The sequence below is a fragment of the Somniosus microcephalus genome, chromosome 31 (assembly GCF_052327205.1).
Source record: "Somniosus microcephalus isolate GS21.2 chromosome 31, FLI_Smic_1.0, whole genome shotgun sequence".
Taxonomy (NCBI): domain Eukaryota; kingdom Metazoa; phylum Chordata; class Chondrichthyes; order Squaliformes; family Somniosidae; genus Somniosus; species Somniosus microcephalus.
In genome coordinates, this window is record NC_141017.1 from 37,807,770 (window position 1) to 37,835,745 (window position 27,976).

General features: G+C 57.8%; 3 protein-coding genes across 6 annotated transcripts in view; 1 reads left to right on the top strand and 2 right to left on the bottom strand.

The window, feature by feature from the left end:
- Nucleotides 1–27,976, bottom strand: part of LOC147097759 (suppressor of SWI4 1 homolog) — an 88,418-nt gene that overhangs the window by 30,148 nt on the left and 30,294 nt on the right. The window contains exon 13 of the mRNA XM_085971857.1: nt 26,540–26,550. Within this exon, the coding sequence (XP_085827983.1) occupies nt 26,540–26,550 (11 nt within the window). The remainder of the gene's footprint in view (nt 1–26,539; nt 26,551–27,976) is intronic.
- Nucleotides 16,416–27,976, top strand: part of LOC147097760 (angiopoietin-related protein 2-like) — a 90,439-nt gene continuing 78,878 nt past the window's right edge. Inside the window, exon 1 of the mRNA XM_085971855.1 lies at nt 16,416–16,588. The gene's annotated coding sequence lies outside the window, so the exon portion shown is untranslated. The remainder of the gene's footprint in view (nt 16,589–27,976) is intronic.
- On the bottom strand, nt 17,139–25,955 carry p2ry11 (purinergic receptor P2Y11). 4 transcript variants are annotated; one of them, XM_085971849.1, is made up of 4 exons: nt 23,970–25,955; nt 23,714–23,847; nt 20,256–20,385; nt 17,139–19,666 (listed from the first exon to the last, which is right to left on the bottom strand). In XM_085971849.1, the coding sequence occupies exon 4, from the start codon at nt 19,535–19,537 to the stop codon at nt 18,602–18,604; it is 936 nt and encodes a 311-aa protein (XP_085827975.1). In that variant the 5' UTR covers nt 19,538–19,666; nt 20,256–20,385; nt 23,714–23,847; nt 23,970–25,955; the 3' UTR covers nt 17,139–18,601. The 4 variants fall into 4 exon arrangements, with proteins under 4 accessions (XP_085827975.1, XP_085827973.1, XP_085827974.1 ...); XM_085971847.1 differs by having other exon boundaries at nt 23,714–25,955; XM_085971848.1 differs by having other exon boundaries at nt 20,252–20,385; nt 23,714–25,955.

Consider the following 27,976-nt stretch of genomic DNA (forward strand, 5'->3'; position numbering starts at 1 on the left):
CTCTGAGTCAAGTCCCACTCCAGAGGTTTGAGCACAAAATCCAGGCTGACACTCCCAGTGCAGTACTGAGGGAGCGCCGCACTGTCGGAGGGGCCGTGTTGAGGGAGCGCCGCACTGTCGGAGGGGCCGTGTTGAGGGAGCGCCGCACTGTCGGAGGGTCAATACTGAGGGAGTGCCGCACTGTCGGAGGGGCCGTGTTGAGGGAGTGCCGCGCTGTCGGAGGGTCAATACTGAGGGAGCGCCGCACTGTCGGAGGGGCCATGTTGAGGGAGCGCCGCACTGTCGGAGGGGCCGTGTTGAGGGAGCGCCGCACTGTCGGAGGGGCCGTGTTGAGGGAGCGCCGCACTGTCGGAGGGTCAATACTGAGGGAGTGCCGCACTGTCGGAGGGTCAGTACTGAGGGAGTGCTGCACTGTCGGAGGGTCAGTACTGAGGGAGTGCTGCACTGTCGGAGCGTCTGTACTGAGGCAGCGCCGCACTGTCGAAGGTGCAGTACTGAGGTAGCGCTGCACTGTCGGAGGGTCAGTATTGAGGAAGCGCCGCACTGTCGGAGGGGCGGTACTGAGGGAGCGCCGCACTGTCGGAGGGGCGGTACTGAGGGAGCGCCGCACTGTCGGAGGGGCAGTACTGAGGGAGCGCCGCACTGTCGGAGGGGCGGTACTGAGGGAGCGCCGCACTGTCGGAGGGTCAGTACTGAGGGAGCGCCGCACTGTCGGAGGGTCAGTACTGAGGGGGCGCTGCACTGTTGGAGGGGCAGTACTGAGGGAGCGCCGCACTGTCGGAGGGGCAGTACTGAGGGAGCGCCGCACTGTTGAAGGGGCCGTGTTGAGGGAGTGCCGCACTGTCGGAGGGGCAGTACTGAGGGAGCGCCGCACTGTCGAAGTTGCAGTACTGAGGGAGCGCTGCACTGTCGGAGGTGCAGTACTGAGGGAGCGCCGCACTGTCGGAGGGGCAGTACTGAGGGAGCGCCGCACTGTCAGAGGGTCAGTACTGAGGGGGCGCTGCACTGTTGGAGGGGCAGTACTGAGGGAGCGCCGCACTGTCAGAGGGGCAATACTGAGGGAGCACCGCACTGTCGAAGGGGCCATGTTGAGGGAGTGCCGCACTGTCGGAGGGGCAGTACTGAGGGAGCGCCGCACTGTCGAAGGTGCAGTACTGAGGGAGCGCTGCACTGTCGGAGGGGCAGTACTGAGGGAGCGCCGCACTGTCGGAGGGTCAGTATTGAGGGAGTGCTGCACTGTCGGAGGGGCAGTACTGAGGGAGTGTTGCACTGTCAGAGTGTCAGTACTGAGGGAAGGTTGCACCGTCGGAGGTGCCGTCTTTCAGATCAGATGTTAAACCATCTGCTCTCTCAGATGGGCGTAAAAGGCCCCATGGCCCTGTTTCGAAGAAGAGCAGGGGAGTTATTCCCGGTGTCCTGGCCAATATTTATTCCTCAATCAACATCACAAAAACAGATGATCTGGTCATTATCACATTGCTGTTTGTGAGAGCTTGCTGTGCGCAAATTGGCTGCCTCATTTCCCACATTACAACAGTGACTACACTTTAAAAATGTCCTTCATTGGCTGTAAAGCGATTTAGGACGTCCTAAGGTGGTGAAAGGCGCTATAGAAATGCAAGTCTTTTCTTCTTCAATCAGACAGCCTGCTAACACTCTCCAGGGTGACCGTGGCTGCCTGGGTGGGGTGCTGCGTGGCCTGGACCCCACTCCAATACATCACCATCAGGAAACCTGCAGGAAGTTAGAGAGAATGTGTTGTCTCTAATCTGCCCCAACAAGCTGCCTCTGAAACCTCAGTGCATTTCCCTTCCAGTTCCCACAATAACCAGTGTGTTTCTGAGTGAGACACAGCGAGCCAGAATGTCTCATTTCTGGTCATGAAGATTTATTGTGCTGTCTTACAGCGGAAACAATTTGCAGACGAGACAAATGCTGTGTATAAACAGGATTGCCTTCATGTGCCATCTGCATCGTCAGTTATTGGCCCTTTGCCTATTCACAATTCCTGTTTAGAGTAAGTATTGAACTAAAATGCACAATAAATCTACTCCAGAGAGTTTACTGCAGCTTTGTCGACATGGGGAACAGATTATTTCTCAATCTATCACTGGATCAGTTTACCAATATCATACTACGTGCGTTCGTTGAAGCTTGCAGGGGGTATCTGAGCCATTCACAGCAGGCAAACCTCAGGAGCATTGCCTACCTTGGGTTAGATGGTCTCAGCCATGGCATTGGTGAAGAGACTGCAATTGGTCCTTATTGTCCGAGGGGCAGTACTCAGGGAGAGCCATACTGTCGGAGGGGCAGTACTGAGGGAGTGCCGCACTGTCGGAGGGGCAGTACTGAGGGAGCGCTGCACTGTCGGAGGGGCAGTACTGAAGGAAAGCTGCACTGTCGGAAGGGCAGTACTGAGGGAGTGCCGCACTGTCGGAGGGGCAATACTGAGGGAGCGCCGCACTGTCGGAGGGGCAGTATGAGGGAGAGCTGCACTGTCGGAGGGGCAGTACTCAGGGAGAGCTGCACTGTCGGAGGGGCAGTACTGAGGGAGAGCTGTACTGTCGGAGGGTCACTACTGAGGGAGCGCCGCACCGTCGGAGGGGCAGTACTGAGGGAGTGCCGCACTGTGCAGTCTTTTGGATGAGACGTTAAACCGAGGCCCCGTCTGCTCTCTCAGGTAGATGTAAAAGATCCCACGGCCACTATTTTGATGAAGAGCAGGGGGAGTTCTCCCCGGTGTCCTGGCCAATATTTATCCCTCAACCAACATCACTAAGAACAGATGATCTGGTCAATTTCACATTGCTGCTGTGTGGGAGCTTGCTGTGCGCAAATTGGCTGCCGTGGTTCCTACATTACAACAGTGACTACCCTTTGGGACATCCTGAGGTCGTGAAAGACACTGCGTAAATGCAAGTCTTTGTTTCTTCACTGTTCTTAGACTATAGACGGGGGAAATCAGCTCCTGAATGCTAAGGATTGACTCCTGATGTCAGTGCCCGTATATGGAAACTGGAGGAGAGCAGGATCAGGATCAAGCTTGCTGTGATGCCCTCTGCAGTTGAATAGTCGGCTGGCACTGGGCTCACACATGGGCAGCGGTACCTGAGGAACCTGACGGTTACATTTCGGTCTTATCCTCACTGCCTTAGCCTGACAGAAACTGCTTGACAACAGCCGCCAGCAGGAGGCCGAGTCTCACCTGAACCAAAACCTCCACCTTTACTTGGGTTGGTGTCGGCCGGTCCAGCCCTCGACTGCAGGTCGGTAACCTGTGGTTACGCGAATGGGAACCAGTAATCGCAAAAGTCATGAGTTCCCATCTCACCATGGCAACGTAAGCAATTGAATTCAAGCAACCCGGCAATCTCTGGGCTGGAACCCGCAAAATGGCCACGGAAGCTTCCAGATTGTTGTTGAAACCCAATTGGTTCAATCGCCGATCAGGGAGAGGAATCTTCCACCCCTACCCGTGACTCCAGTCCCACTCTATCTCCACCCCTACCCAGCCCTGCCCGTGACTCCAGTCCCACTCTATCTCCACCCCTACCCAGCCTGGCCCGTGACTCCAGCCCCACTCTATCTCCACCCCTACCCAGCCCGGCCCCTGACTCCAGTCCCACTCTATCTCCACCCCTACCCAGCCCGGCCCGTGACTCCAGTCCCACTCTATCTCCACCCCAACCCAGCCTGGCCCCTGACTCCAGTCCCACTCTATCTCCACCCCTACCCAGCCCGGCCCCTGACTCCAGTCCCACTCTATCTCCACCCCTACCCAGCCTGGCCCCTGACTCCAGTCCCACTCCATCTCCACCCCTACCCAGCCCGGCCCGTGACTCCAGTCCCACTCCATCTCCACCCCTACCCAGCCCGGCCCCTGACTCCAGTCCCACTCCATCTCCACCCCTACCCAGCCCAGCCCGTGACTCCAGTCCCACTCTATCTCCACCCCTACCCAGCCCGGCCCCTGACTCCAGTCCCACTCTATCTCCACCCCTACCCAGCCTGGCCCCTGACTCCAGTCCCACTCTATCTCCACCCCTACCCAGCCTGGCCCGTGACTCCAGCCCCACTCTATCTCCACCCCTACCCAGCCCGGCCAGTGACTCCAGTCCCACTCTATCTCCACCCCTACCCAGCCCGGCCCGTGCCACCAATCCCACTTCATCTCCACCCCTACCCAGCCCGGCCCGTGACTCCAGTCCCACTCCATCTCCACCCCTACCCAGCCCGGCCCGTGACTCCAGTCCCACTCCATCTCCACCCCTACCCAGCCCGGCCCGTGACTCCAGTCCCACTCTATCTCCACCCCTACCCAGCCTGGCCCCTGACTCCAGTCCCACTCTACCTCCACCCCTACCCAGCCCGGCCCCTCACTCCAGTCCCACTCTATCTCCACCCCTACCCAGCCCGGCCCCTGACTCCAGCCCCACTCTATCTCCACCCCTACCCGGCCCGGCCCGTGACTCCAGTCCCACTCTATCTCCACCCCTACCCTGCCCGGCCCCTGACTCCAGTCCCACTCTATCTCCACCCCTACCCAGCCCGGCCCGTGACTCCAGTCCCACTCTATCTCCACCCCTACCCAGCCTGGCCCCTGACTCCAGTCCCACTCCATCTCCACCCCTACCCAGCCCGGCCCGTGACTCCAGTCCCACTCTATCTCCACCCCTACCCAGCCCGGCCCGTGACTCCAGTCCCACTCTATCTCCACCCCTACCCAGCCCTGCCCGTGACTCCAGTCCCACTCTATCTCCACCCCTACCCAGCCCTGCCCGTGACTCCAGTCCCACTCCATCTCCACCCCTACCCAGCCCGGCCCCTGACTCCAGTCCCACTCTATCTCCACCCCTACCCAGCCTGGCCCCTGACTCCAGTCCCACTCTATCTCCACCCCTACCCAGCCTGGCCCGTGACTCCAGTCCCACTCTATCTCCACCCCTACCCAGCCCGGCCCCTGACTCCAGTCCCACTCTATCTCCACCCCTACCCAGCCCTGCCCGTGACTCCAGTCCCACTCTATCTCCACCCCTACCCAGCCCTGCCCGTGACTCCAGTCCCACTCCATCTCCACCCCTACCCAGCCCGGCCCCTGACTCCAGTCCCACTCTATCTCCACCCCTACCCAGCCTGGCCCCTGACTCCAGTCCCACTCTATCTCCACCCCTACCCAGCCTGGCCCGTGACTCCAGTCCCACTCTATCTCCACCCCTACCCAGCCCGGCCCCTGACTCCAGTCCCACTCTATCTCCACCCCTACCCAGCCTGGCCCGTGACTCCAGTCCCACTCTATCTCCACCCCTACCCAGCCCGGCCCGTGACTCCAGTCCCACTCTATCTCCACCCCTACCCAGCCTGGCCCCTGACTCCAGTCCCACTCCATCTCCACCCCTACCTAGCCCAGCCCGTGACTCCAGCCCCACTCTATCTCCACCCCTACCCAGCCCGGCCCCTGACTCCAGTCCCACTCTATCTCCACCCCTACCCAGCCCGGCCCGTGACTCCAGCCCCACTCTATCTCCACCCCTACCCAGCCTGGCCCCTGACTCCAGTCCCACTCCATCTCCACCCCTACCCAGCCCGGCCCGTGACTCCAGCCCCACTCTATCTCCACCCCTACCCAGTCCGGCCCCTGACTCCAGTCCCACTCCATCTCCACCCCTACCCAGCCTGGCCCCTGACTCCAGTCCCACTCTATCTCCACCCCTACCCAGCCCGGCCCGTGACTCCAGTCCCACTCTATCTCCACCCCTACCCAGCCCGGCCCGTGACTCCAGTCCCACTCTATCTCCACCCCTACCCAGCCCGGCCCCTGACTCCAGTCCCACTCTATCTCCACCCCTACCCAGCCCGGCCCGTGACTCCAGCCCCACTCTATCTCCACCCGTACCCAGCCCGGCCCCTGACTCCAGTCCCACTCTATCTCCACCCCTACCCAGCCTGGCCCCTGACTCCAGTCCCACTCTATCTCCACCCCTACCCAGCCCTGCCCGTGACTCCAGTCCCACTCTATCTCCACCCCTACCCAGCCTGGCCCGTGACTCCAGTCCCACTCTATCTCCACCCCTACCCAGCCCGGCCCGTGACTGCAGTCCCACTCTATCTCCACCCCTACCCAGCCCGGCCCGTGACTCCAGTCCCACTCTATCTCCACCCCTACCCAGCCCGGCCCCTGACTCCAGTCCCACTCTATCTCCACCCCTACCCAGCCCGGCCCCTGACTCCAGTCCCACTCTATCTCCACCCCTACCCAGCCCGGCCCGTGACTCCAGTCCCACTCTATCTCCACCCCTACCCAGCCTGGCCCGTGACTCCAGTCCCACTCCATCTCCACCCCTACCCAGCCCGGCCCATGACTCCAGTCCCACTCTATCTCCACCCCAGCCTGGTCCCTGCTCGTGACTCCAGTCCCACTCTATCTCCACCCCTACCCAGCCCTGCCCGTGACTCCAGTCCCACTCTATCTCCACCCCTACCCAGCCCGGCCCGTGACTCCAGTCCCACTCTATCTCCACCCCTACCCGGCCCGGCCCATGACTCCAGTCCCACTCTATCTCCACCCCTACCCGGCCCGGCCCGTGACTCCAGTCCCACTCTATCTCCACCCCTACCCGGCCCGGCCCGTGACTCCAGTCCCACTCTATCTCCACCCCTACCCGGCCCGGCCCGTGACTCCAGTCCCACTCTTTCTCCACCCCTACCCAGCCCGGCCCGTGACTCCAGTCCCACTCTATCTCCAGCCCTACCCGGCCCGGCCCGTGACTCCAGTCCCACTCTATCTCCACCCCTACCCAGCCCGGCCCGTGACTCCAGTCCCACTCTATCTCCACCCCTACCCGGCCCGGCCCGTGACTCCAGTCCCACTCTATCTCCACCCCTACCCAGCCCGGCCCGTGACTCCAGCCCCACTCTATCTCCACCCCTACCCAGCCCGGCCCCTGACTCCAGTCCCACTCTATCTCCACCCCTACCCAGCCTGGCCCCTGACTCCAGTCCCACTCTATCTCCACCCCTACCCAGCCCTGCCCGTGACTGCAGTCCCACTCTATCTCCACCCCTACCCAGCCTGGCCCGTGACTCCAGTCCCACTCTATCTCCACCCCTACCCAGCCCGGCCCGTGACTGCAGTCCCACTCTATCTCCAACCCTACCCAGCCCGGCCCGTGACTCCAGTCCCACTCTATCTCCACCCCTACCCAGCCTGGCCCGTGACTCCAGTCCCACTCCATCTCCACCCCTACCCAGCCCGGCCCATGACTCCAGTCCCACTCTATCTCCACCCCAGCCTGGTCCCTGCTCGTGACTCCAGTCCCACTCCATCTCCACCCCTACCCAGCCCTGCCCGTGACTCCAGTCCCACTCTATCTCCACCCCTACCCAGCCTGGCCCCTGACTCCAGTCCCACTCTATCTCCACCCCTACCCAGCCCGGCCCGTGACTCCAGTCCCACTCCATCTCCACCCCTACCCAGCCCGGCCCGTGACTCCAGTCCCACTCCATCTCCACCCCTACCCAGCCTGGCCCGTGACTCCAGTCCCACTCTATCTCCACCCCTACCCAGCCCGGCCCCTGACTCCAGTCCCACTCTATCTCCACCCCTACCCAGCCCGGCCCGTGACACCAGTCCCACTCCATCTCCACCCCTACCCAGCCCGGCCCGTGACTCCAGTCCCACTCTATCTCCACCCCTACCCAGCCCGGCCCCTGACTCCAGTCCCACTCTATCTCCACCCCTACCCAGCCCGGCCCGTGACACCAGTCCCACTCCATCTCCACCCCTACCCAGCCCGGCCCGTGACACCAGTCCCACTCTATCTCCACCCCTACCCAGCCTGGCCCGTGACTCCAGCCCCACTCTATCTCCACCCCTACCCAGCCCGGCCCGTGACACCAGTCCCACTCTATCTCCACCCCTACCCAGCCCGGCCCATGACTCCAGCCCCACTCTATCTCCACCCCTACCCAGCCCGGCCCGTGACTCCAGTCCCACTCTATCTCCACCCCTACCCAGCCTGGCCCCTGACTCCAGTCCCACTCTATCTCCACCCCTACCCAGCCCGGCCCGTGACTCCAGTCCCACTCCATCTCCACCCCTACCCAGCCCGGCCCGTGACTCCAGTCCCACTCTATCTCCACCCCTACCCAGCCTGGCCCGTGACTCCAGCCCCACTCCATCTCCACCCCTACCCAGCCCGGCCCATGACTCCAGTCCCACTCTATCTCCACCCCTACCCAGCCCGGCCCGTGACTCCAGTCCCACTCCATCTCCACCCCTACCCAGCCCGGCCCGTGACTCCAGTCCCACTCTATCTCCACCCCTACCCGGCCTGGCCCGTGACTCCAGCCCCACTCTATCTCCACCCCTACCCAGCCCGGCCCATGACTCCAGTCCCACTCTATCTCCACCCCTACCCAGCCTGGCCCGTGACTCCAGCCCCACTCGATCTCCACCCCTACCCAGCCCGGCCCGTGACTCCAGTCCCACTCCATCTCCACCCCTACCCAGCCCGGCCCGTGACTCCAGTCCCACTCCATCTCCACCCCTACCCAGCCCGGCCCCTGACTCCAGTCCCACTCTATCTCCACCCCTACCCAGCCCGGCCCATGACTCCAGTCCCACTCTATCTCCACCCCTACCCAGCCCGGCCCGTGACTCCAGTCCCACTCTATCTCCACCCCTACCCAGCCCGGCCCGTGACTCCAGTCCCACTCTATCTCCACCCCGACCCAGCCCGGCCCATGACTCCAGTCCCACTCTATCTCCACCCCTACCCAGCCCGGCCCGTGACTCCAGTCCCACTCTATCTCCACCCCTACCCAGCCCGGCCCGTGACTCCAGTCCCACTCTATCTCCACCCCTACCCAGCCCGGCCCCTGACTCCAGTCCCACTCTATCTCCACCCCTACCCAGCCTGGCCCGTGACTTCAGCCCCACTCCATCTCCACCCCTACCCAGCCCGGCCCGTGACTCCAGTCCCACTCCATCTCCACCCCTACCCAGCCCGGCCCGTGACTCCAGTCCCACTCTATCTCCACCCCTACCCAGCCCGGCCCGTGACTCCAGTCCCACTCTATCTCCACCCCTACCCAGCCCGGCCCCTGACTCCAGTCCCACTCTATCTCCACCCCTACCCAGCCCGGACCCTGACTCCAGCCCCACTCTATCTCCACCCCTACCCGGCCCGGCCCCTGACTCCAGTCCCACTCTATCTCCACCCCTACCCGGCCCGGCCCCTGACTCCAGTCCCACTCTATCTCCACCCCTACCCAGCCCAGACCCTGACTCCAGTCCCACTCTATCTCCACCCCTACCCGGCCCGGCCCATGACTCCAGTCCCACTCTATCTCCACCCCTACCCAGCCTGGCCCGTGACTCCAGTCCCACTCTATCTCCACCCCTACCCAGCCGGCCCATGACTCCAGTCCCACTCTATCTCCACCCCTACCCAGCCTGGCCCGTGACTCCAGTCCCACTCTATCTCCACCCCTACCCAGCCCGGCCCGTGACTCCAGCCCCACTCTATCTCCACCCCAGCCTGGTCCCTGCTCGTGACTCCAGTCCCACTCTATCTCCACCCCGACCCAGCCCGGCCCGTGACTCCAGTCCCACTCTATCTCCACCCCTACCCAGCCTGGCCCGTGACTCCAGCCCCACTCTATCTCCACCCCTACCCAGCCCTGCCCGTGACTCCAGTCCCACTCTATCTCCACCCCTACCCAGCCCGGCCCGTGACTCCAGCCCCACTCTATCTCCACCCCAGCCTGGTCCCTGCTCGTGACTCCAGTCCCACTCTATCTCCACCCCTACCCAGCCCGGCCCGTGACTCCAGTCCCACTCTATCTCCACCCCTACCCAGCCCGGCCCGTGACTCCAGTCCCACTCTATCTCCACCCCTTCCCAGCCTGGCCCCTGACTCCAGTCCCACTCTATCTCCACCCCTACCCAGCCCGGCCCGTGACTCCAGTCCCACTCTATCTCCACCCCTACCCAGCCCGGCCCGTGACTCCAGCCCCACTCTTTCTCCACCCCTACCCAGCCCGGCCCGTGACTCCAGTCCCACTCTATCTCCACCCCTACCCAGCCCGGCCCGTGACTCCAGTCCCACTCTATCTCCACCCCTACCCAGCCCTGCCCCTGACTCCAGTCCCACTCCATCTCCACCCCTACCCAGCCCGGCCCATGACTCCAGTCCCACTCCATCTCCACCCCTACCCAGCCCGGCCTGTGACTCCAGTCCCACTCCATCTCCACCCCTACCCAGCCCGGCCCGTGACTCCAGTCCCACTCTATCTCCACCCCTGCCCAGCCCGGCCCGTGACTCCAGTCCCACTGTATCTCCACCCCTACCCAGCCCGGCCCGTGACTCCAGTCCCACTCTATCTCCACCCCTACCCAGCCCGGCCCCTGACTCCAGCCCCACTCTATCTCCACCCCTACCCAGCCCGGCCCCTGACTCCAGTCCCACTCCATCTCCACCCCTACCCAGCCCGGCCCGTGACTCCAGTCCCACTCTATCTCCACCCCTACCCAGCCCAGCCCCTGACTCCAGTCCCACTCCATCTCCACCCCTACCGAGCCCGGCCCGTGACTCCAGCCCCACTCTATCTCCACCCCAGCCTGGTCCCTGCTCGTGACTCCAGTCCCACTCTATCTCCACCCCTACCCAGCCCGGCCCGTGACTCCAGTCCCACTCTATCTCCACCCCTACCCAGCCTGGCCCGTGACTCCAGCCCCACTCTATCTCCACCCCTACCCAGCCCTGCCCGTGACTCCAGTCCCACTCTATCTCCACCCCTACCCAGCCCGGCCCGTGACTCCAGCCCCACTCTATCTCCACCCCAGCCTGGTCCCTGCTCGTGACTCCAGTCCCACTCTATCTCCACCCCTACCCAGCCCGGCCCGTGACTCCAGTCCCACTCTATCTCCACCCCTACCCAGCCCGGCCCGTGACTCCAGTCCCACTCTATCTCCACCCCTACCCAGCCTGGCCCCTGACTCCAGTCCCACTCTATCTCCACCCCTACCCAGCCCGGCCCGTGACTCCAGTCCCACTCTATCTCCACCCCTACCCAGCCCGGCCCGTGACTCCAGTCCCACTCTATCTCCACCCCTACCCAGCCCGGCCCGTGACTCCAGCCCCACTCTATCTCCACCCCTACCCAGCCCGGCCCGTGACTCCAGTCCCACTCTATCTCCACCCCTACCCAGCCCGGCCCGTGACTCCAGTCCCACTCTATCTCCACCCCTACCCAGCCCTGCCCCTGACTCCAGTCCCACTCCATCTCCACCCCTACCCAGCCCGGCCCATGACTCCAGTCCCACTCTATCTCCACCCCTACCCAGCCCGGCCCGTGACTCCAGTCCCACTCCATCTCCACCCCTACCCAGCCCGGCCCATGACTCCAGTCCCACTCTATCTCCACCCCTACCCAGCCCGGCCCGTGACTCCAGTCCCACTCTATCTCCACCCCTACCCAGCCCGGCCCGTGACTCCAGTCCCACTCTATCTCCACCCCTACCCAGCCCGGCCCCTGACTCCAGCCCCACTCTATCTCCACCCCTACCCAGCCCGGCCCGTGACTCCAGTCCCACTCTATCTCCACCCCTACCCAGCCCGGCCCATGACTCCAGCCCCACTCCATCTCCACCCCTACCCAGCCCGGCCCGTGACTCCAGTCCCACTCTATCTCCACCCCTACCCAGCCCAGCCCCTGACTCCAGTCCCACTCCATCTCCACCCCTACCCAGCCCTGCCCGTGACTCCAGCCCCACTCTATCTCCACCCCTACCCAGCCCGGCCCGTGACTCCAGTCCCACTCCATCTCCACCCCTACCCAGCCCGGCCCCTGACTCCAGCCCCATTCCATCTCCACCCCTACCCAGCCCGGCCCCTGACTCCAGCCCCACTCCATCTCCACCCCTACCCAGCCCGGCCCGTGACTCCAGCCCCACTCTATCTCCACCCCAGCCTGGTCCCTGCTCGTGACTCCAGTCCCACTCTATCTCCACCCCTACCCAGCCCAGCCCCTGACTCCAGTCCCACTCCATCTCCACCCCTACCCAGCCCGGCCCCTGACTCCAGCCCCATTCCATCTCCACCCCTACCCAGCCTGGCCCGTGACTCCAGTCCCACTCCATCTCCACCCCTACCCAGCCCGGCCCCTGACTCCAGCCCCACTCCATCTCCACCCCTACCCAGCCTGGCCCGTGACTCCAGTCCCACTCTATCTCCACCCCTACCCAGCCCAGCCCCTGACTCCAGTCCCACTCTATCTCCACCCCTACCCAGCCCGGCCCGTGACTCCAGTCCCACTCTATCTCCACCCCTACCCAGCCCGGCCCGTGACTCCAGTCCCACTCTATCTCCACCCCTACCCAGCCCGGCCCCTGACTCCAGTCCCACTCTATCTCCACCCCTACCCAGCCCTGCCCGTGACTCCAGCCCCACTCTATCTCCACCCCTACCCAGCCCGGCCCGTGACTCCAGTCCCACTCTATCTCCACCCCTACCCAGCCCGGCCCGTGACTCCAGTCCCACTCTATCTCCACCCCTACCCAGCCCGGCCCGTGACTCCAGTCCCACTCTATCTCCACCCCTACCCAGCCCGGCCCCTGACTCCAGTCCCACTCTATCTCCACCCCTACCCGGCCCGACCCATGACTCCAGTCCCACTCTATCTCCACCCCTACCCAGCCCGGCCCCTGACTCCAGTCCCACTCCATCTCCACCCCTACCCAGCCCGGCCCGTGACTCCAGTCCCACTCTATCTCCACCCCTACCCAGCCCAGCCCGTGACTCCAGTCCCACTCCATCTCCACCCCTACCCAGCCCGGCCCGTGACTCCAGTCCCACTCTATCTCCACCCCTACCCAGCCTGGCCCGTGACTCCAGCCCCACTCTATCTCCACCCCTACCCAGCCCGGCCCCTGACTCCAGTCCCACTCTATCTCCACCCCTACCCAGCCTGGCCCGTGACTCCAGTCCCACTCTATCTCCACCCCTACCCAGCCTGGCCCGTGACTCCAGCCCCACTCTTTCTCCACCCCTACCCAGCCCGGCCCCTGACTCCAGTCCCACTCTATCTCCACCCCTACCCAGCCTGGCCCGTGACTCCAGTCCCACTCTATCTCCACCCCTACCCAGCCCGGCCCCTGACTCCAGTCCCACTCTATCTCCACCCCTACCCAGCCCGGCCCGTGACTCCAGTCCCACTCTATCTCCACCCCTACCCAGCCCGGCCCCTGACTCCAGTCCCACTCCATCTCCACCCCTACCCAGCCCGGCCCCTGACTCCAGTCCCACTCCATCTCCACCCCTACCCAGCCCGGCCCCTGACTCCAGTCCCACTCCATCTCCACCCCTACCCGGCCCGACCCGTGACTCCAGTCCCACTCTATCTCCACCCCTACCCAGCCCGGCCCGTGACTCCAGCCCCACTCTATCTCCACCCCTACCCAGCCCGGCCCCTGACTCCAGCCCCACTCTATCTCCACCCCTACCCAGCCCGGCCCGTGACTCCAGCCCCACTCTATCTCCACCCCTACCCAGCCCGGCCCCTGACTCCAGTCCCACTCTATCTCCACCCCTACCCAGCCCGGCCCCTGACTCCAGTCCCACTCTATCTCCACCCCTACCCGGCCCAACCCATGGCTCCAGTCCCACTCTATCATCACTTAGGTTGACTCTTAATGCACTTGGGGCAACTAGAGATGGGCAATAAATATTGTCCCACATCCCATGAACAACTTTATAAACACTGCGCACAATCTTCATTTGTTATCCGTGATGACGGGAAGGATTACATGGTTCGCAGGTTAAGGTGCTGTTGTGGTCGGCATGGGGCAGTGGGCATCGTTTGGGGCCTTTACTCACTAGGCCCTGATGGAGCCTGACTTCGATTGCTTCCGATGTGTACTGGTCGATGCTCACCTTATTGAGTCAGGACCCTGTGTGTCGGGGAGCTGGAGCGGAAACACTTTCAGAAACCTTTCGTGGTCACACCTGTCCACTGAAAGCACCGATCTTCAGTTCCTGGAAGTTCAAAACTGGCATGGATTTGAAAACAAATGCCTCTTGATTCATTGTGGTATTTGGCCAAACAACAGTCCCCTCCCAGGGCAGGTACAGCATGGGGTTAGATACAGAGTAAAGCTCCCTCTACACTGTCCCGTCAAACACTCCCAGGGCAGGTACAGCACGGGTTAGATACAGAGTAAAGCTCCCTCTACACTGTCCCATCAAACACTCCCAGGGCAGGTACAGCACAGGTTAGATACAGAGTAAAGCTCCCTCTACACTCTCCCATCAAACACTCCCAGGGCAGGTACAGCACGGGTTAGATACAGAGTAAAGCTCCCTCTACACTGTCCCGTCAAACACTCCCAGGGCAGGTACAGCACGGGTTAGATACAGAGTAAAGCTCTCTCTACACTGTCCCGTCAAACACTCCCAGGGCAGGTACAGCACAGGTTAGATACAGAGTAAAGCTCCCTCTACACTCTCCCATCAAACACTCCCAGGGCAGGTACAGCACGGGTTAGATACAGAGTAAAGCTCCCTCTACACTGTCCCGTCAAACACTCCCAGGGCAGGTACAGCACGGGTTAGATACAGAGTAAAGCTCCCTCTACACTGTCCCGTCAAACACTCCCAGGGCAGGTACAGCACGGGTTAGATACAGAGTAAAGCTCCCTCTACACTGTCCCGTCAAACACTCCCAGGGCAGGTACAGCACAGGTTAGATACAGAGTAAAGCTCTCTCTACACTGTCCCATCAAACACTCCCAGGGCAGATACAGCACGGGGTTAGATACAGAGTAAAGCTCCCTCTACACTGTCCCATCAAACACTCCCAGGGCAGGTACAGCATGGGGTTAGATACAGAGTAAAGCTCCCTCTACACTGTCCCATCAAACACTCCCAGGGCAGGTACAGCATGGGGTTAGATACAGAGTAAAGCTCCCTCTACACTGTCCCCATCAAACACTCCCAGGGCAGGTACAGCACGGGTTAGATACAGAGTAAAGCTCCCTCTACACTGTCCCATCAAACACTCCCAGGGCAGGTGCAGCACGGGGTTAGATACAGAGTAAAGCTCCCTCTACACTGTTCCATCAAACACTCCCAGGGCAGGTACAGCACGGGTTAGATACAGAGTAAAGCTCCCTCTACACTGTCCCATCAAACACTCCCAGGGCAGGTACAGCATGGGTTAGATACAGAGTAAAGCTCCCTCTACACTGTCCCATCAAACACTCCCAGGGCAGATACAGCACGGGTTAGATACAGAGTAAAGCTCCCTCTACACTGTCCCATCAAACACTCCCAGGGCAGGTACAGAACGGGTTAGATACAGAGTAAAGCTCCCTCTACACTGTCCCATCAAACACTCCCAGGGCAGGTACAGCACGGGTTAGATACAGAGTAAAGCTCCCTCTACACTGTCCCATCAAACACTCCCAGGGCAGGTACAGCATGGGTTAGATACAGAGTAAAGCTCCCTCTACACTGTCCCATCAAACACTCCCAGGGCAGGTACAGCACGGGTTAGATACAGAGTAAAGCTCCCTCTACACTGTCCCATCAAACACTCCCAGGGCAGGTACAGCCCGGGTTAGAGACAGAGTAAAGCTCCCTCTACACTGTCCCATCAAACACTCCCAGGGCAGGTATAGCATGGGTTAGATACAGAGTAAAGCTCCCTCTACACTGTCCCATCAAACACTCCCAGGGCAGGTACAGCACGGGTGAGATACAGAGTAAAGCTCCCTCTACACTGTCCCATCAAACACTCTCAGGGCAGGTACAGCACGGGTTAGATACAGAGTAAAGCTCCCTCTACACTGTCCCATCAAACACTCCCAGGGCAGGTACAGCACGGGTTAGATACAGAGTAAAGCTCCCTCTACACTGTCCCATCAAACACTCCCAGGGCAGGTACAGCCCGGGTTAGATACAGAGTAAAGCTCCCTCTACACTGTACCATCAAACACTCCCAGGGCAGGAGAGCAGTTGCCCGGGGGGTGGCGGGGGGGGTGGCTGTAAGGGTTAGATTCATAGATGAGGTTTTAATTCCTGGAACAGTGACTGATGACATGCAGCCAGAAACAGATGGCAGGATGCCAGCAAGATCGAATATCAAGCATCAAAAGACAAATAGAAGTGATAAGGGAATCGTAAAATGCAAAACAAGGTGGTGGGATAATAGACAAAATGGAGCCGAAAAGTCATAACATGTCCTTAAAGAAACATAACAAAACATTCCTCAGAAAGATACGAGGGAGGCCTCGTCAGCCATGCAGAAAGGGACGGCGAGGGCTGCCCTCCGGCTTCACAATTGGACAATAGGATGGGGGATCAAGTGATTGACACCGGGTGATTACCAGCCCACCGAAATAACTATAAAAACAGACGACCGAGAGAGGGAATCAGGCAGTCAGGGGGCGAAGGCTTCCCCGAGGTGGCTACGGCCCAACACCTTGGTCAAGTTTAGCCTCTGAAGTAGCTGACGGCCCAACACCGCCAACAGCTCAAGGGACGACCCAGCGGAAGTGACCGCTGCCCCAGAGATCTAAATCTTACAGGTGAGTCCAGCAGCCCTTGTCCCACTGCACTCTCAGTGTAATCACTTGATTTCACGTGTCAGAGGCTTTTATTCAGCGCTGTGTGGAGACCTGGTCTTTGCTGGTTTTGTAGGTCAGAACATGGTAAACATTTCTCTGGTGCAATGTCTCACTGGCACCCAGTCCATGCCTTGATAATGGTCCTTGTTCCCACTCGAGCATATTCTTGCATTCCTGAGATTATATCAGAGATGGTGTTATATCGTGTTAACTGACGCCGAGTTATCTGGGCTGTTGGATAAGTCAGGAAATCAGGGTCTGACTTTTTTTTTTAATAAACCAAGTCTGGCAGTGCTGGAAACGGGTGAAATGTGTGAGAGAGACGGTAAGATAAATCAGAAAGTACTGATCAGCTGATAAATTTGAGTTTTAAAAGGGTGTAGGAGGAAGGATAGACTGAAGGAAGTGAGAAATCGGACAGTGCCGGGGGTGAATCAGAGGAAACAATACGATGAGAGTCTGGAGGGGAGGTGGAGGAGCGTAACGCAGTAACATTTCACAACCAGGTGGCTTTGTGAATAAAATATTTTATTTGAAATTTAGAAAATTGAAAGCAACAATTTACAATCATAAATCAGAGGGATCCTCGTGACAATTGGTGAACTCACAGCGCTCCTCAGGATTTCCGCCTCTGATCACCAGCCAGTGTGCAGCCGACAACATGATGATCTCACAACTGGAGGGGTCCTTAACGGTGACACTTTGAGCAGAGGTGCCTGCCCTGTGACTGGGTCCCATATAGAGAGGCGGGGGGTTGGGGGGGGCAGTCACCCAGGCTTCTACCAACTAGAGACTCGACCAAGAACCACCTCCATCAATGTACCTCAGTAACAGGCACACAACAGACCACTCACCCCTCTGGCTTTCCCGCTTTCTCTGCCCCCTTCCCTCCCCCCCAAATGTGGAAGGTGGCAAAACTAACTCCCAGTCCCCTGCCACCGTGGGCACTCGGGAGGCCTGCGAGACTGGCTCTGTGCCGACTCTCGCTTTGATCTTCCCTCCTTTCCTGTGTCCTGATTGGCATTGCCCAAACAGGATAATCAGACATTCACCGTGTGAGGGATTGCAAATTTCCAACAGATAAATTCAGGAATTCCGTGCTCCTGGGGTGGGGTTGGGAAGCTGCACTTAATGGGACCATGGGTTGGAATTTATCTTGGGGCCCGTGCCTTAATAGTCTGTAACACAAGAGTCTAGAGCCCCACCACATTGTCCATCTGTTCCCCCAGCCCCCAACATTTAACCACAGGCCTGTCCCGTGGTGCAACAGGTGCTGAGCTGTATTTTCAAACGCATTATTTCCACTGACGACACTTCACCGCCTTCAGATTCAGAATTAACTGTTTATTCAAGCCACAAAAGTCCCCACCCAGTGTTTTCGGTCAGAGGTGTTGTTTCGAAAGCCCAGCGATGATGTAAAGGGGGACCATAATCAGAGAACGGTAGCGTAGTGGTTATGTTACTGGACTAACAAGCCAGCTAGAACGTGAGTTCAAATCCCACCACGGCAGGTTGAGAATTTGAGTTCAATGAAAACAAAATAATATCGAGGAAATTAAAAAGCTGGTATCAGTAAAAGTGAACCATGAGGCTGTCAGCAAAGCGAGAGTTGGCACAGAGCCGGTCTGGCAGGCCTCCCGAGTGCCCGTGGTGACAGGGGACTGGGACTGGTTTTGCCAACTGGTTCACTAATGTCCTTTAGGGAAGGAAACATGCCGTCCGTGCTCGGTCTGGGCCTACGTGTGACTCCAGACCCACACCAATGTGGTTGACTCTTAACTGCCCTCTGAAATGGTTTAGCAAGACACTCAGTTGTATCCAGGGCAACGAGGGGATGGGGAATAAATGCCAGCCTTGCCAGGGATGCCCGCATCCCGAGAATGAATGAATAAGCACATTGTCTGGCCAATCGAAGGATGGGACCACATTCCCCGTCATCTGACACCGTTATAACTGCTGGCTAGATTTAACACTTCACGATTCCTCCGTGGTGACTTTCTGCCGTGTGCAGCTCACGCACATCCCCCTCACGTTGTCCAGTAAGGTGGCGTAGAGCAGCGGGTGGATGCACGTGTTGAGAGAGACCAGGCCCTTGCTCACCTGGTAAGCTGTGTATATGGGGCTGGGCTTCCCCTTGTCCAACTCGTGTAACCGCCGGTACATGTTGATGTTCCGGAGTACGGTGTACGGGAAGAACGATACAGCGTACAACACAATGACAACACAGACCAGGAGAGCCACCCGCCTCCTTTCCCGTCTGTCTACGCTCTGACTGTTGTGAACCGCCCTGAATATGGAAAGGTAGGAAACCAGGGTCACTGCAAACGGCACTGCGCAGCCGAAGACAGCCAGGAACAGGCTGTAGGGAAAGTACTGGGGCAACGCCTCTTCGCTGGCGGAGCCCATACACTCCGACTTGTTCCCCTTCAACGTGACTTCAGAGAACACAAATGTCGGCGAGGTTATGGCAATGGCCAGGACCCACACTGCCAGGCTAGTCATCCTGGCATGCTTTGGACGTAGGCGGTTGCGGGTGAAGAAGGGGTGCACGATGCCCAGGTAGCGGTTCAGACTGATGCACGTGATGAAGAAGGCACTCCCGTACAGGTTGCAGGTGAAGAGGAAGCGTTCGATTTTGCAAAGCGCCCCCCCGAATATCCAGTTCTTGCCGTTGGAGAAGTACACGACCAGCAGAGGCAAAGTGATGACGTACATCAGATCATTCACAGCCAGGTTGAACGCATAGGTGATGCCCGTGTGCCAGGGCTTGTCTCGGCTAAGGAACATCCAGATAGCCAGACTGTTACCGAGGAAAGCCAGAACAAACTCAATGCCAAACATCGGGGGCAGAATTGCCTTCTGGACATCACCAAATGAAGCATTGGACCAAGTATTCGCACCTTCCACCATTTTGACTTGTCTTCTACCAGCCCAGGATCGCCCGCTACCTCTCTCGCTCAGCTCCTCGTGTGAAAGCTCAGTGGCTCAGTTCAGTTGTCCGGACCTGCGGTTTCAGTCAGTCGCTGGGTCCATAATCTCCTGCAGGTATAACGAGAGGGTTTAAGAGGGATCCTGAAAAAAGAAAATCTCCCAACTTCAACCCTGCTCTCTCTTTCTCTGCCGAGTCCTGGTTTTGACCGGATTCTGCAAGGTTTCAGTTTGAAGCTTAAGATAAATGTCACCAAAACTCTGGGACCCTGAGATAGAGGTGCCAAGCAGCCCCTCCCTCTCCCACCCACCGATATTCAGCCATGTCTCCACTCCGCAAGCAGACTTTCCCCAATTGAATTTGTTTATAAATGGGAATAGCGCCTGGATTACAGACTTTGGAAAAAAACCACTCAGTTCTCTTGCATAGTTGTTTCAATCATTCCTGCGATTGGAACGTGGCAAGACTGTGTTTTACTTTCACTATGACCTCGCTCCCGGGGCACAGACTGTAGATTGTAAGTTACTGATAACAAAATATTGAGAAACATTAACCTCTGAGTGGATCTGCTTTGAGATGAGGAATGTGTCTCTTCAGGAAGGAACAACCCTCGAATGGAATTGCCGGATTATTCCGTCTGTGATTTCTGACAATACAATTTTGTTAGCAGGTGGTTAAAGAAGGAAAGAAAGAACCTGCATTTCTATAGCGCCTTTCACAACCTCAGGACGTCCCAAAGCGCTTTACAGCCAATGAAGTACTTTTTGAAGTGTAGTCACTGATTTAATGTAGGAAACGCGGCAGCCAATTTGTGCGCAGACTGTACGACCTACAAAATACAAAACAAGTTTTTAAAAAAACAACAGCGGCCACTTCAAGACCGTACAGCAGTGTCAAATTTCCAAACCGGCGGGACCTTTTATTGGACACGTGTTAATGTGTCACGTATTAACTGGGGCGGTACACCCGTCGCACTGTAACGAAGGGTCCTGAGGCCAGCTCCGGGAGGACACATCCTCCCACAGAGCAGCAGGGCTCAAATGAACGCGTAGCGAGCAGCTGGTGAGGCCGACCTTCTCCGAACACTTCTGTTTATGCCAGGTCCACTTAGGTCAAAACTGAAAATAAACCACAACTGTCGGCAGTTAATAGCACACGGAGGCGAGTCAAATTAGAGAGCACTGACATCGAGTTCTTGGCTTCAAATTCAGCCCAGACTGAATGGGCCACAGTCCCGCACTCTGATGTCTGTCAGGGATTCAAGGTCCAATGAGTTCAGCGAATGTAGAATCACAGCACAAAACTACCCCCAAAACTGGCACTAAAGTGACAATCTCAGTCAGAGAGATCACACTGTTTATATTTTCCTTTTTTGGCCATTTTAGCAAAATAAGAAAGACTAACCTCTGTAAATAGTCACCGTGGTGTCACCCTGCATGTAGTGTCAGCTGTGGCTCGGTTGGTAGCACTCTTCCCTCTGACTCCAGAGACCCGCGCACGGAAACCCAGGCCGACACTTCAGTGCAGTACTGAGGGAGCGTCGCACTGTCGGAGGGGCAGTACTGAGGGAGCGTCGCACTGTCGGAGGGGCAGTACTGAGGGAGCGCCGCACTGTCGGAGGGGCGGTACTGAGGGAGCGCCGCACTGTCGGAGGGGCGGTACTGAGGGAGCGCCGCACTGTCGGAGGGGCAGTACTGAGGGAGCGTCGCACTGTCGGGGGGGCAGTACTGAGGGAGCGTCGCACTGTCGGAGGGGCAGTACTGAGGGAGCGTCGCACTGTCGGAGGGGCAGTACTGAGGGAGCGCCGCACTGTCGGAGGGGCGGTGCTGAGGGAGCGCTGCACTGTCGGAGGGGCGGTACTGAGGGAGCGCCGCACTGTCGGAGGGGCAGTACTGAGGGAGCGTCGCACTGTCGGGGGGGCAGTACTGAGGGAGCGTCGCACTGTCGGAGGGGCAGTACTGAGGGAGCGTCGCACTGTCGGAGGGGCAGTACTGAGGGAGCGCCGCACTGTCGGAGGGGCAGTACTGAGGGAGCGCTGCACTGTCGGAGGGGCAGTACTGAGGGAGCGCCGCACTGTTGGAGGGGCAGTACTGAGGGAGCACCGCACTGTCGGAGGGGCAGTACTGAGGGAGCGCCACACTGTTGGAGCGGCAGTACTGAAGGAGCGTTGCACTGTTGGAGGGTCAGTACTGAGGGAGCGCTGCACTGTCGGAGGGGCAGTACTGAGGGAGCGCCGCACTGTCGGAGGGGCAGTACTGAGGGAGCGCTGCACTGTCGGAGGTACCGTTTTATGGATGAGACTTGCATCGATATAGCACCTGTCACAACCTCCGGATGTCCCAAAGCGCTTTACAGCCAATGAAGTACTTTTGGAGTGTAGTCACTGTTGTAATGTAGGAAACCCAGCAGCCAGTTTGCACACAGCAAGATCCCATGAACATCAATGTGATTATGACCAGGTATCCCATTTTAGTGATATTGGTTGATGGATAAATATTGGCCAGGACATTGGGGAGAACTCTCCTGCTCTTCTTCGAAATATTGCCATGGGTTCTTTTACATCCACCTGAGAGAGCAGACGGGGCCTCGGTTTAACGTCTCATCTGAAAGAGGGCACCTCCAACAGTGCAGCATTCCCTCAGTACTGCCCCTCTGACAGTGCGGCATTCCCTCAGTACTGCCCCTCCGACAGTGCCGCGCTCCCTCACTACTGCCCCTCCGACAGTGCAGCGCTCCCTCAGTACTGCCCCTCCGACAGTGCAGCGCTCCCTCAGTACTGTCCCTCCGACAGTGCAGCGCTCCCTCAGTACTGACCCTCTGACAGTGCTGCACTCCCTCAGTACTGACCCTCCGACAGTGCGGCGCTCCCTCAGTACTGCCCCTCCGACAGTGCGGCGCTCCCTCAGTACTGCCCCTCCGACAGTGCGGCGCTCCCTCAGTGCTGCCCCTCCGACAGTGCGGTGCTCCCTCAGTACTGCCCCTCCGACAGTGCAGCGCTCCCTCAGTCCTGCCCCTCCAACAGTGCCGTGCTCCCTCAGTACTGCCCCTTTGACAGTGCAGCGCTCCCTCAGTACTGCCCCTCCGACAGTGCCGTGCTCCCTCAGTACTGCCCCTTTGACAGTGCAGCGCTCCCTCAGTACTGCCCCTCCAACAGCGTGGCACTCCCTCAGTACTGCCCCTCCGACAGTGCGGCGCTCCCTCAGTCCTGCCCCTCCAACAGTGCCGTGCTCCCTCAGTACTGCCCCTTTGACAGTGCAGCGCTCCCTCAGTACTGCCCCTCTGACAGTGCGGCACTCCCTCAGTACTGCCCCTCCGACAGTGCGGCGCTCCCTCAGTACTGCCCCTCCCAGTGCAGTACTGAGGGAGTGCCGCACTGTCGGAGTGTCAGCCTGGATCTTGTCCTCAAGCCTCTGGAGTGGGACTTGAATCCACAACCTTCTAACTCAGAGAGAGTTACTGACTGGAACCAACTAACGTAGCACAGAGTGGATCAGTCCAGGCATCTTTAAGAACATAAGAATTAGGAGCAGGAGTCGGCCATACGGCCCCTCGAGCCTGCTCCGCCATTCAATAAGATCATGGCTGATCTTCTGCATCATCTCCACTTTCCTGCCCGATCCCCATATCTCTTGATTCCCTTAGAGTCCAAAAATCTATCGATCTCAGTCTTGAATATACTCAACGACTGAGCCTCCACAGCCCTCTGGTGTAGAGAATTCCAAAGATTCACCGCCCTCCGAGTGAAGAAATTCCTCCTCATCTCAGTCCTAAATGGCCGACCCATTATCCTGAGACTGTGCCCCCTGGTTCTAGACCTCCCAGCCAGGGGATAACAAGCTCTCAGCATCTACCCTGTCAATCCCCCTCAGAATTTTTTATGTTTCAATAAGACATCGCTCATTCTTCTAGACTCCGGAGAGTATCGGCCCAACAACTTTCTGGTCCACATGGCTTTGCAACTCCCTTAAACTGGGTGAGTTTTCAGAGGGAGGGAGGGCGGGGGGGTGGGGGTCTGTGTTTTGTAGCAAAAAGCCCAACAACGTCGCTGTGGGTGTATTTTTTTAGCCCCCCAAAACATTATTCCTTCTAGTTGCTGATAACGGGAAACTCCGCGCAATCACAACTAAAAGACAGAAAGGCTGATTTGTCATTCTCACCGATTCAGCGGTCCTGATGATTGGCTTCAAGCCTTTGCGTGTTTTCGAGGACAGCACTTTTTTTTCTCTCTCTCTGAGAAAAATGGGCAGAATTGTGAAAAGTGAGCCCCCCTAAACACCGGGAAAACTCCCACCTAATTAAAAAGAGAATCGAGACATTCAGTCACAGTCAGCACGTTGTGCTGTTCAAAGAGCGTCTCTGGGAAGCTGCAACCTTGAGTTAAATCACAGTTAAAATAATCTCCCTCACACTCACCTGCACCGGTGGCAAAGTCCCAACAGCCCCGACCGCTCAGTTTGGTTTTTGCGAATGGGAGTACTGTACCTTTAAGTAAACTTTCTAGTCCTTCTCCTCAAGTGAGCTCCTTGCTTCTACCTTTTTTGCATAACTGCACCCAGTCGCGTATGAACAAGGCACCTGGCTGTATCAGAACCAGAGGCAGAGGTGTCAGCACTGGGTGGATACAAACCGGCTTTGCATATTATTGAATTCATGTTTCCTGCAGGGGATTTGTTGAATTTGACAATAAACAGGAAACCGCCAATTATTAAGTGAGGCATTGAGTTCTTTTCACAGCCCCATGTGTACAAAGCCTTAGCATAGAATCATAGAAATTTACAGCTCAGGAGGAGGCCATTCGGACCGTCGTGTCCGTGCCGGCCGACAAAGAGCTCTCCAGCCTAATCCCACTTTCCAGCTCTTGGTCCGTAGCCCTGTAGGTTACGGCACTTCAAGTGCATATCCAAGTACTTTTTAAATGTGATGAGGGTTTCTGCCTCTACCACCCTTTCAGGCAGTGAGTTCCAGACCCCCACCGCCCTCTGAGTGAAAAAAGTTCTCAACTCCCCTCTAACCCTCCGACCAATTACTTTAAATCTATGCCCCATGGTTATTGACCTCTCTGCTAGGGGAAATAGGTCCTTCCTATCCACTCTATCTAGGCCCTTCATAATTTTATACACCTTAATCAAGTCTCCCCTCAGCCACCTCTGTTCCAAAGAAAACAACCCCAGCCTATCCAATCTTTCCTCATAGCTAAAATTCTCCAGCCCAGGCAACACCCTTGTAAATCTCCTCTGCACCCTCTCCAGTGCAATCACATCCTTCCTGTAATAACCTTACAGGCCAGACAGGACCCAGGTTTGATCCCAGTGCCTGATGGATAAGCTCTCGGTTGGGTCAGTGCTATGGAGTCTACAATTGAATTCATCCCCACTGGCTTCGGGAGGGGAGAAAGCCTCAGCCAGCGTCCTTGCCGGAGATCACTTACCCAGTGACCCCTAATGACGGAGCCGGGCTCAGATATGATGCTTGCCACAGTTGAATATCCCGTCGACCCGACTGTCTAGGCTCACATGAAGATTCAGCACTTGAGTGACGTACCGACATTGCAGCACCGACGTTAACTCGGTTTCTCTCTCCACAGATGCTGCCTGACCTGTTGAGTATTTCCAGCAATGTCTCGTTTTACCTCAAAAGTACTTCATTGGCTGTGAAGCGCTTTGGAACGTTGCAAGGTAGTGAAAGGCGCTGTAGAAATGTGAGACTTCCTTTCTGTCTTTCTTGCTATCAGCTGGCAGCCTGAGCCAGTCTCTGAATCCCCTGATCCAGTGAGACCCCGAGATCCACCAACACAACCAGAGCGGCCGTCTCTTCAATTAAAGTCGTTTTATTCCTCATTACGTCACAAACATTTTTTTCTCTTCAACACATTAAGATCTGAAGTCACAAACAACTGGGGGGCCATTGCTGAGCCAGTTTCTGTGAAGCACAGATTACATTAATGTGCAGTAAGCATAGACCAAAGGTAGTATCTTGGCTACAATACTGGGCTAGCCACACACAGGGTCAGGTGTTCAATCAATCTGCTATTCTAGGGCTAGCCAGACTGCTGTAAAAACCCAACTCATTCACTGATGTCCTTCAAGGAAGGGAACCTGCCGCCCCTGCTGATTCAGTTGGAGCCTATACGTGACTCCAGCCCCATGCCACACGACTCTCGATGGCTGTGTGAGCCAGCACATTCTCAGGGTAACTAGGGACAGGCAATAGATGCAGCTTTTGCAGTGTTGTCCACATCCTGAGAAATTAAAAATAACCTTGCATTGACATAGCACCTTGGCACAGCTCAGAAACATCAGTCGGCTGTGACTCAGTGGGTAGCACCCTCGCTTCTGAGTCAGAACGGTCGTAGGTTCAAGTCTCACTCCAGAGACTTGAGCACAAGAAATCTAGCTGACACTCCCAGTGCAGGACTGAGGGAGTGCCGCACTGTCAGAGGGGCAGTACTGAGGGAGTGCCGCACTGTCAGAGGGGCAGTACTGAGGGAGTGCCGCACTGTCGAAGGGGCAGTACTGAGGGAGTGCCGCACTATCGGAGGGGCAGTACTGAGGGAGCGCCGCACTGTTGGAGGGGCAGTACTGAGGGAGTGCCGCACTGTCGGAGCAGCAGTACTGAGGGAGCGCCGCACTGTTGGAGGGGCAGTACTGAGGGAGTGCCGCACTGTTGGAGGGGCAGTACTGAGGGAGTGCCGCACTGTCGGAGGGGCAGTACTGAGGGAGTGTTGCGCTGTCAGAGGTGCTGTCTTTTGGTTGAGACGTTAAACCGAGGCCCCATCTGCTCTCTCAGGCGGACGTAAAAGACCCCATGGCACTATTTTGAAGAACAGGGGAGTTATCCCCGGTGTCCTGGCCAATATTTATTGCTCAATTGCTCAATCAACATCACAAAAAGAGATTATCTGATCATTATCACAATGCTGTTTGTGGGAGCTTGCTGCGTGCAAATTAGCTGCAGTTTTTCCTACATTACAACAGTGACTACACTTCACGGCGAGCTGCAGGATGAAGCGCATTATTTACCATCCTCGACGTCTGCCTGAACCCCTCCAGTGTAGCTCCTGTCCAGACCATCGTCTCCCACCTGCTGCTTCAGTGCCAGCCCTCCCCCTCCTCACACCCTCCCCCTCCTCACACACCTTCCCCCTGCTCACACCCCCTCCCCCTCCTCACACCCTCTCCTCCTCACACCCCTCCCCCTCCTCCTAACCCCTCCACACACCCCTCCCCCTCCTCACCCCCCCCCCCCAATGCTGCGACCCCAACACTGCCCTACGTCTCCCCTACGGTTTTCCCCCAACGACCCATCATCCTTCCCAAGACCCACGTCAGGTTCAGACCCTCGCACACTGTGACCTTCCCCGTTAAAATATAAAACAAACTGATATGGGTTAGTTCAGGGCTTCTTTCTGTATTGAAGCTGTTTACAGCTGTGCGCAATCAACTCCGAACCAAACAGAAACAAACACCGTTGTGCATGCCTATGTTACCTCTAGACTTGACTATTCCAACACACTCCTGGCCGGCCTCCCACCTTCCACCCTACATAAACTTGAGGTCATCCAAAACTCGGCTGCCCGTGTCCTAACTCGCAGCACGTCCCGTTCACCCATCACTCCCTGTGCTCGCTGACCGACATTGGCTCGTGGTTAAGCAGCGCCTCGATTTTAAAATTCTCAGCCTTGTTTTCAAATCCCTCCATGGCCTCGCCCCTCCCTATCTCTGTAATCTCCTTCAGCCCCACAACCCCCCGGGATATCTGCGCTCCTCTAATTCTGCCCTCTTGAGCATCCCTGATTATAATCGCTCCACCATTAGTGGCCATGCCTTCTGTTGCCTGGGCCCTAAGCTCTGGAATTCCCTCCCTAAACCTCTCCGCCTCTCTCTCCTCCTTTAAGACGCTCCTTAAAACCGACCTCTTTGATCAAGCTTTTGGTCATGTGCCCTGATTTCTCCTTATATGGATCAGTGTCAAATGTTTTGTCTTATAACACTCCTGTGAAGCACCTTGGGACGTTTTACTATGTTAAAGGTGCTCTATATATACAAGTTGTTGTTGTTGCAAGTGACAAAAAATGTGGTTTATTTGCAATGGGGGCAGAGGGCAGCTAAGCTCTCATTCTGGTCCCTTCACCAAACCTCCAGCTGCAAGATAAGATTGAGTAATTCCAGTAAATGACACGTCTGTTCACACATCTGACTTCCGGCTGATTATGCAACTCTCTCTCAAATGCACCTTGTCTGCAGATGGCCCACAAACCCCACTTTAAAAAAAATGTATTCTCCGGATGTGTGCGTCGCTGGCAAGGCCAGCATTTATTGCCCATCCCTGGTTGCCCTCAAGAAGGTGGTGGTGAGCCGCCTTCTTGAACCGTTGCAGTCCGTGGGGTGAAGGTGCTCCCACAGTGCTGTTCGGGAGTTCCA

What these genes read in the sequence shown, in the direction of transcription:
- p2ry11 (XM_085971849.1), bottom strand. Translation starts at nt 19,537, where the DNA reads ATGGTGGAAGGTGCGAATACTTGGTCCAATGCTTCATTTGGTGATGTC.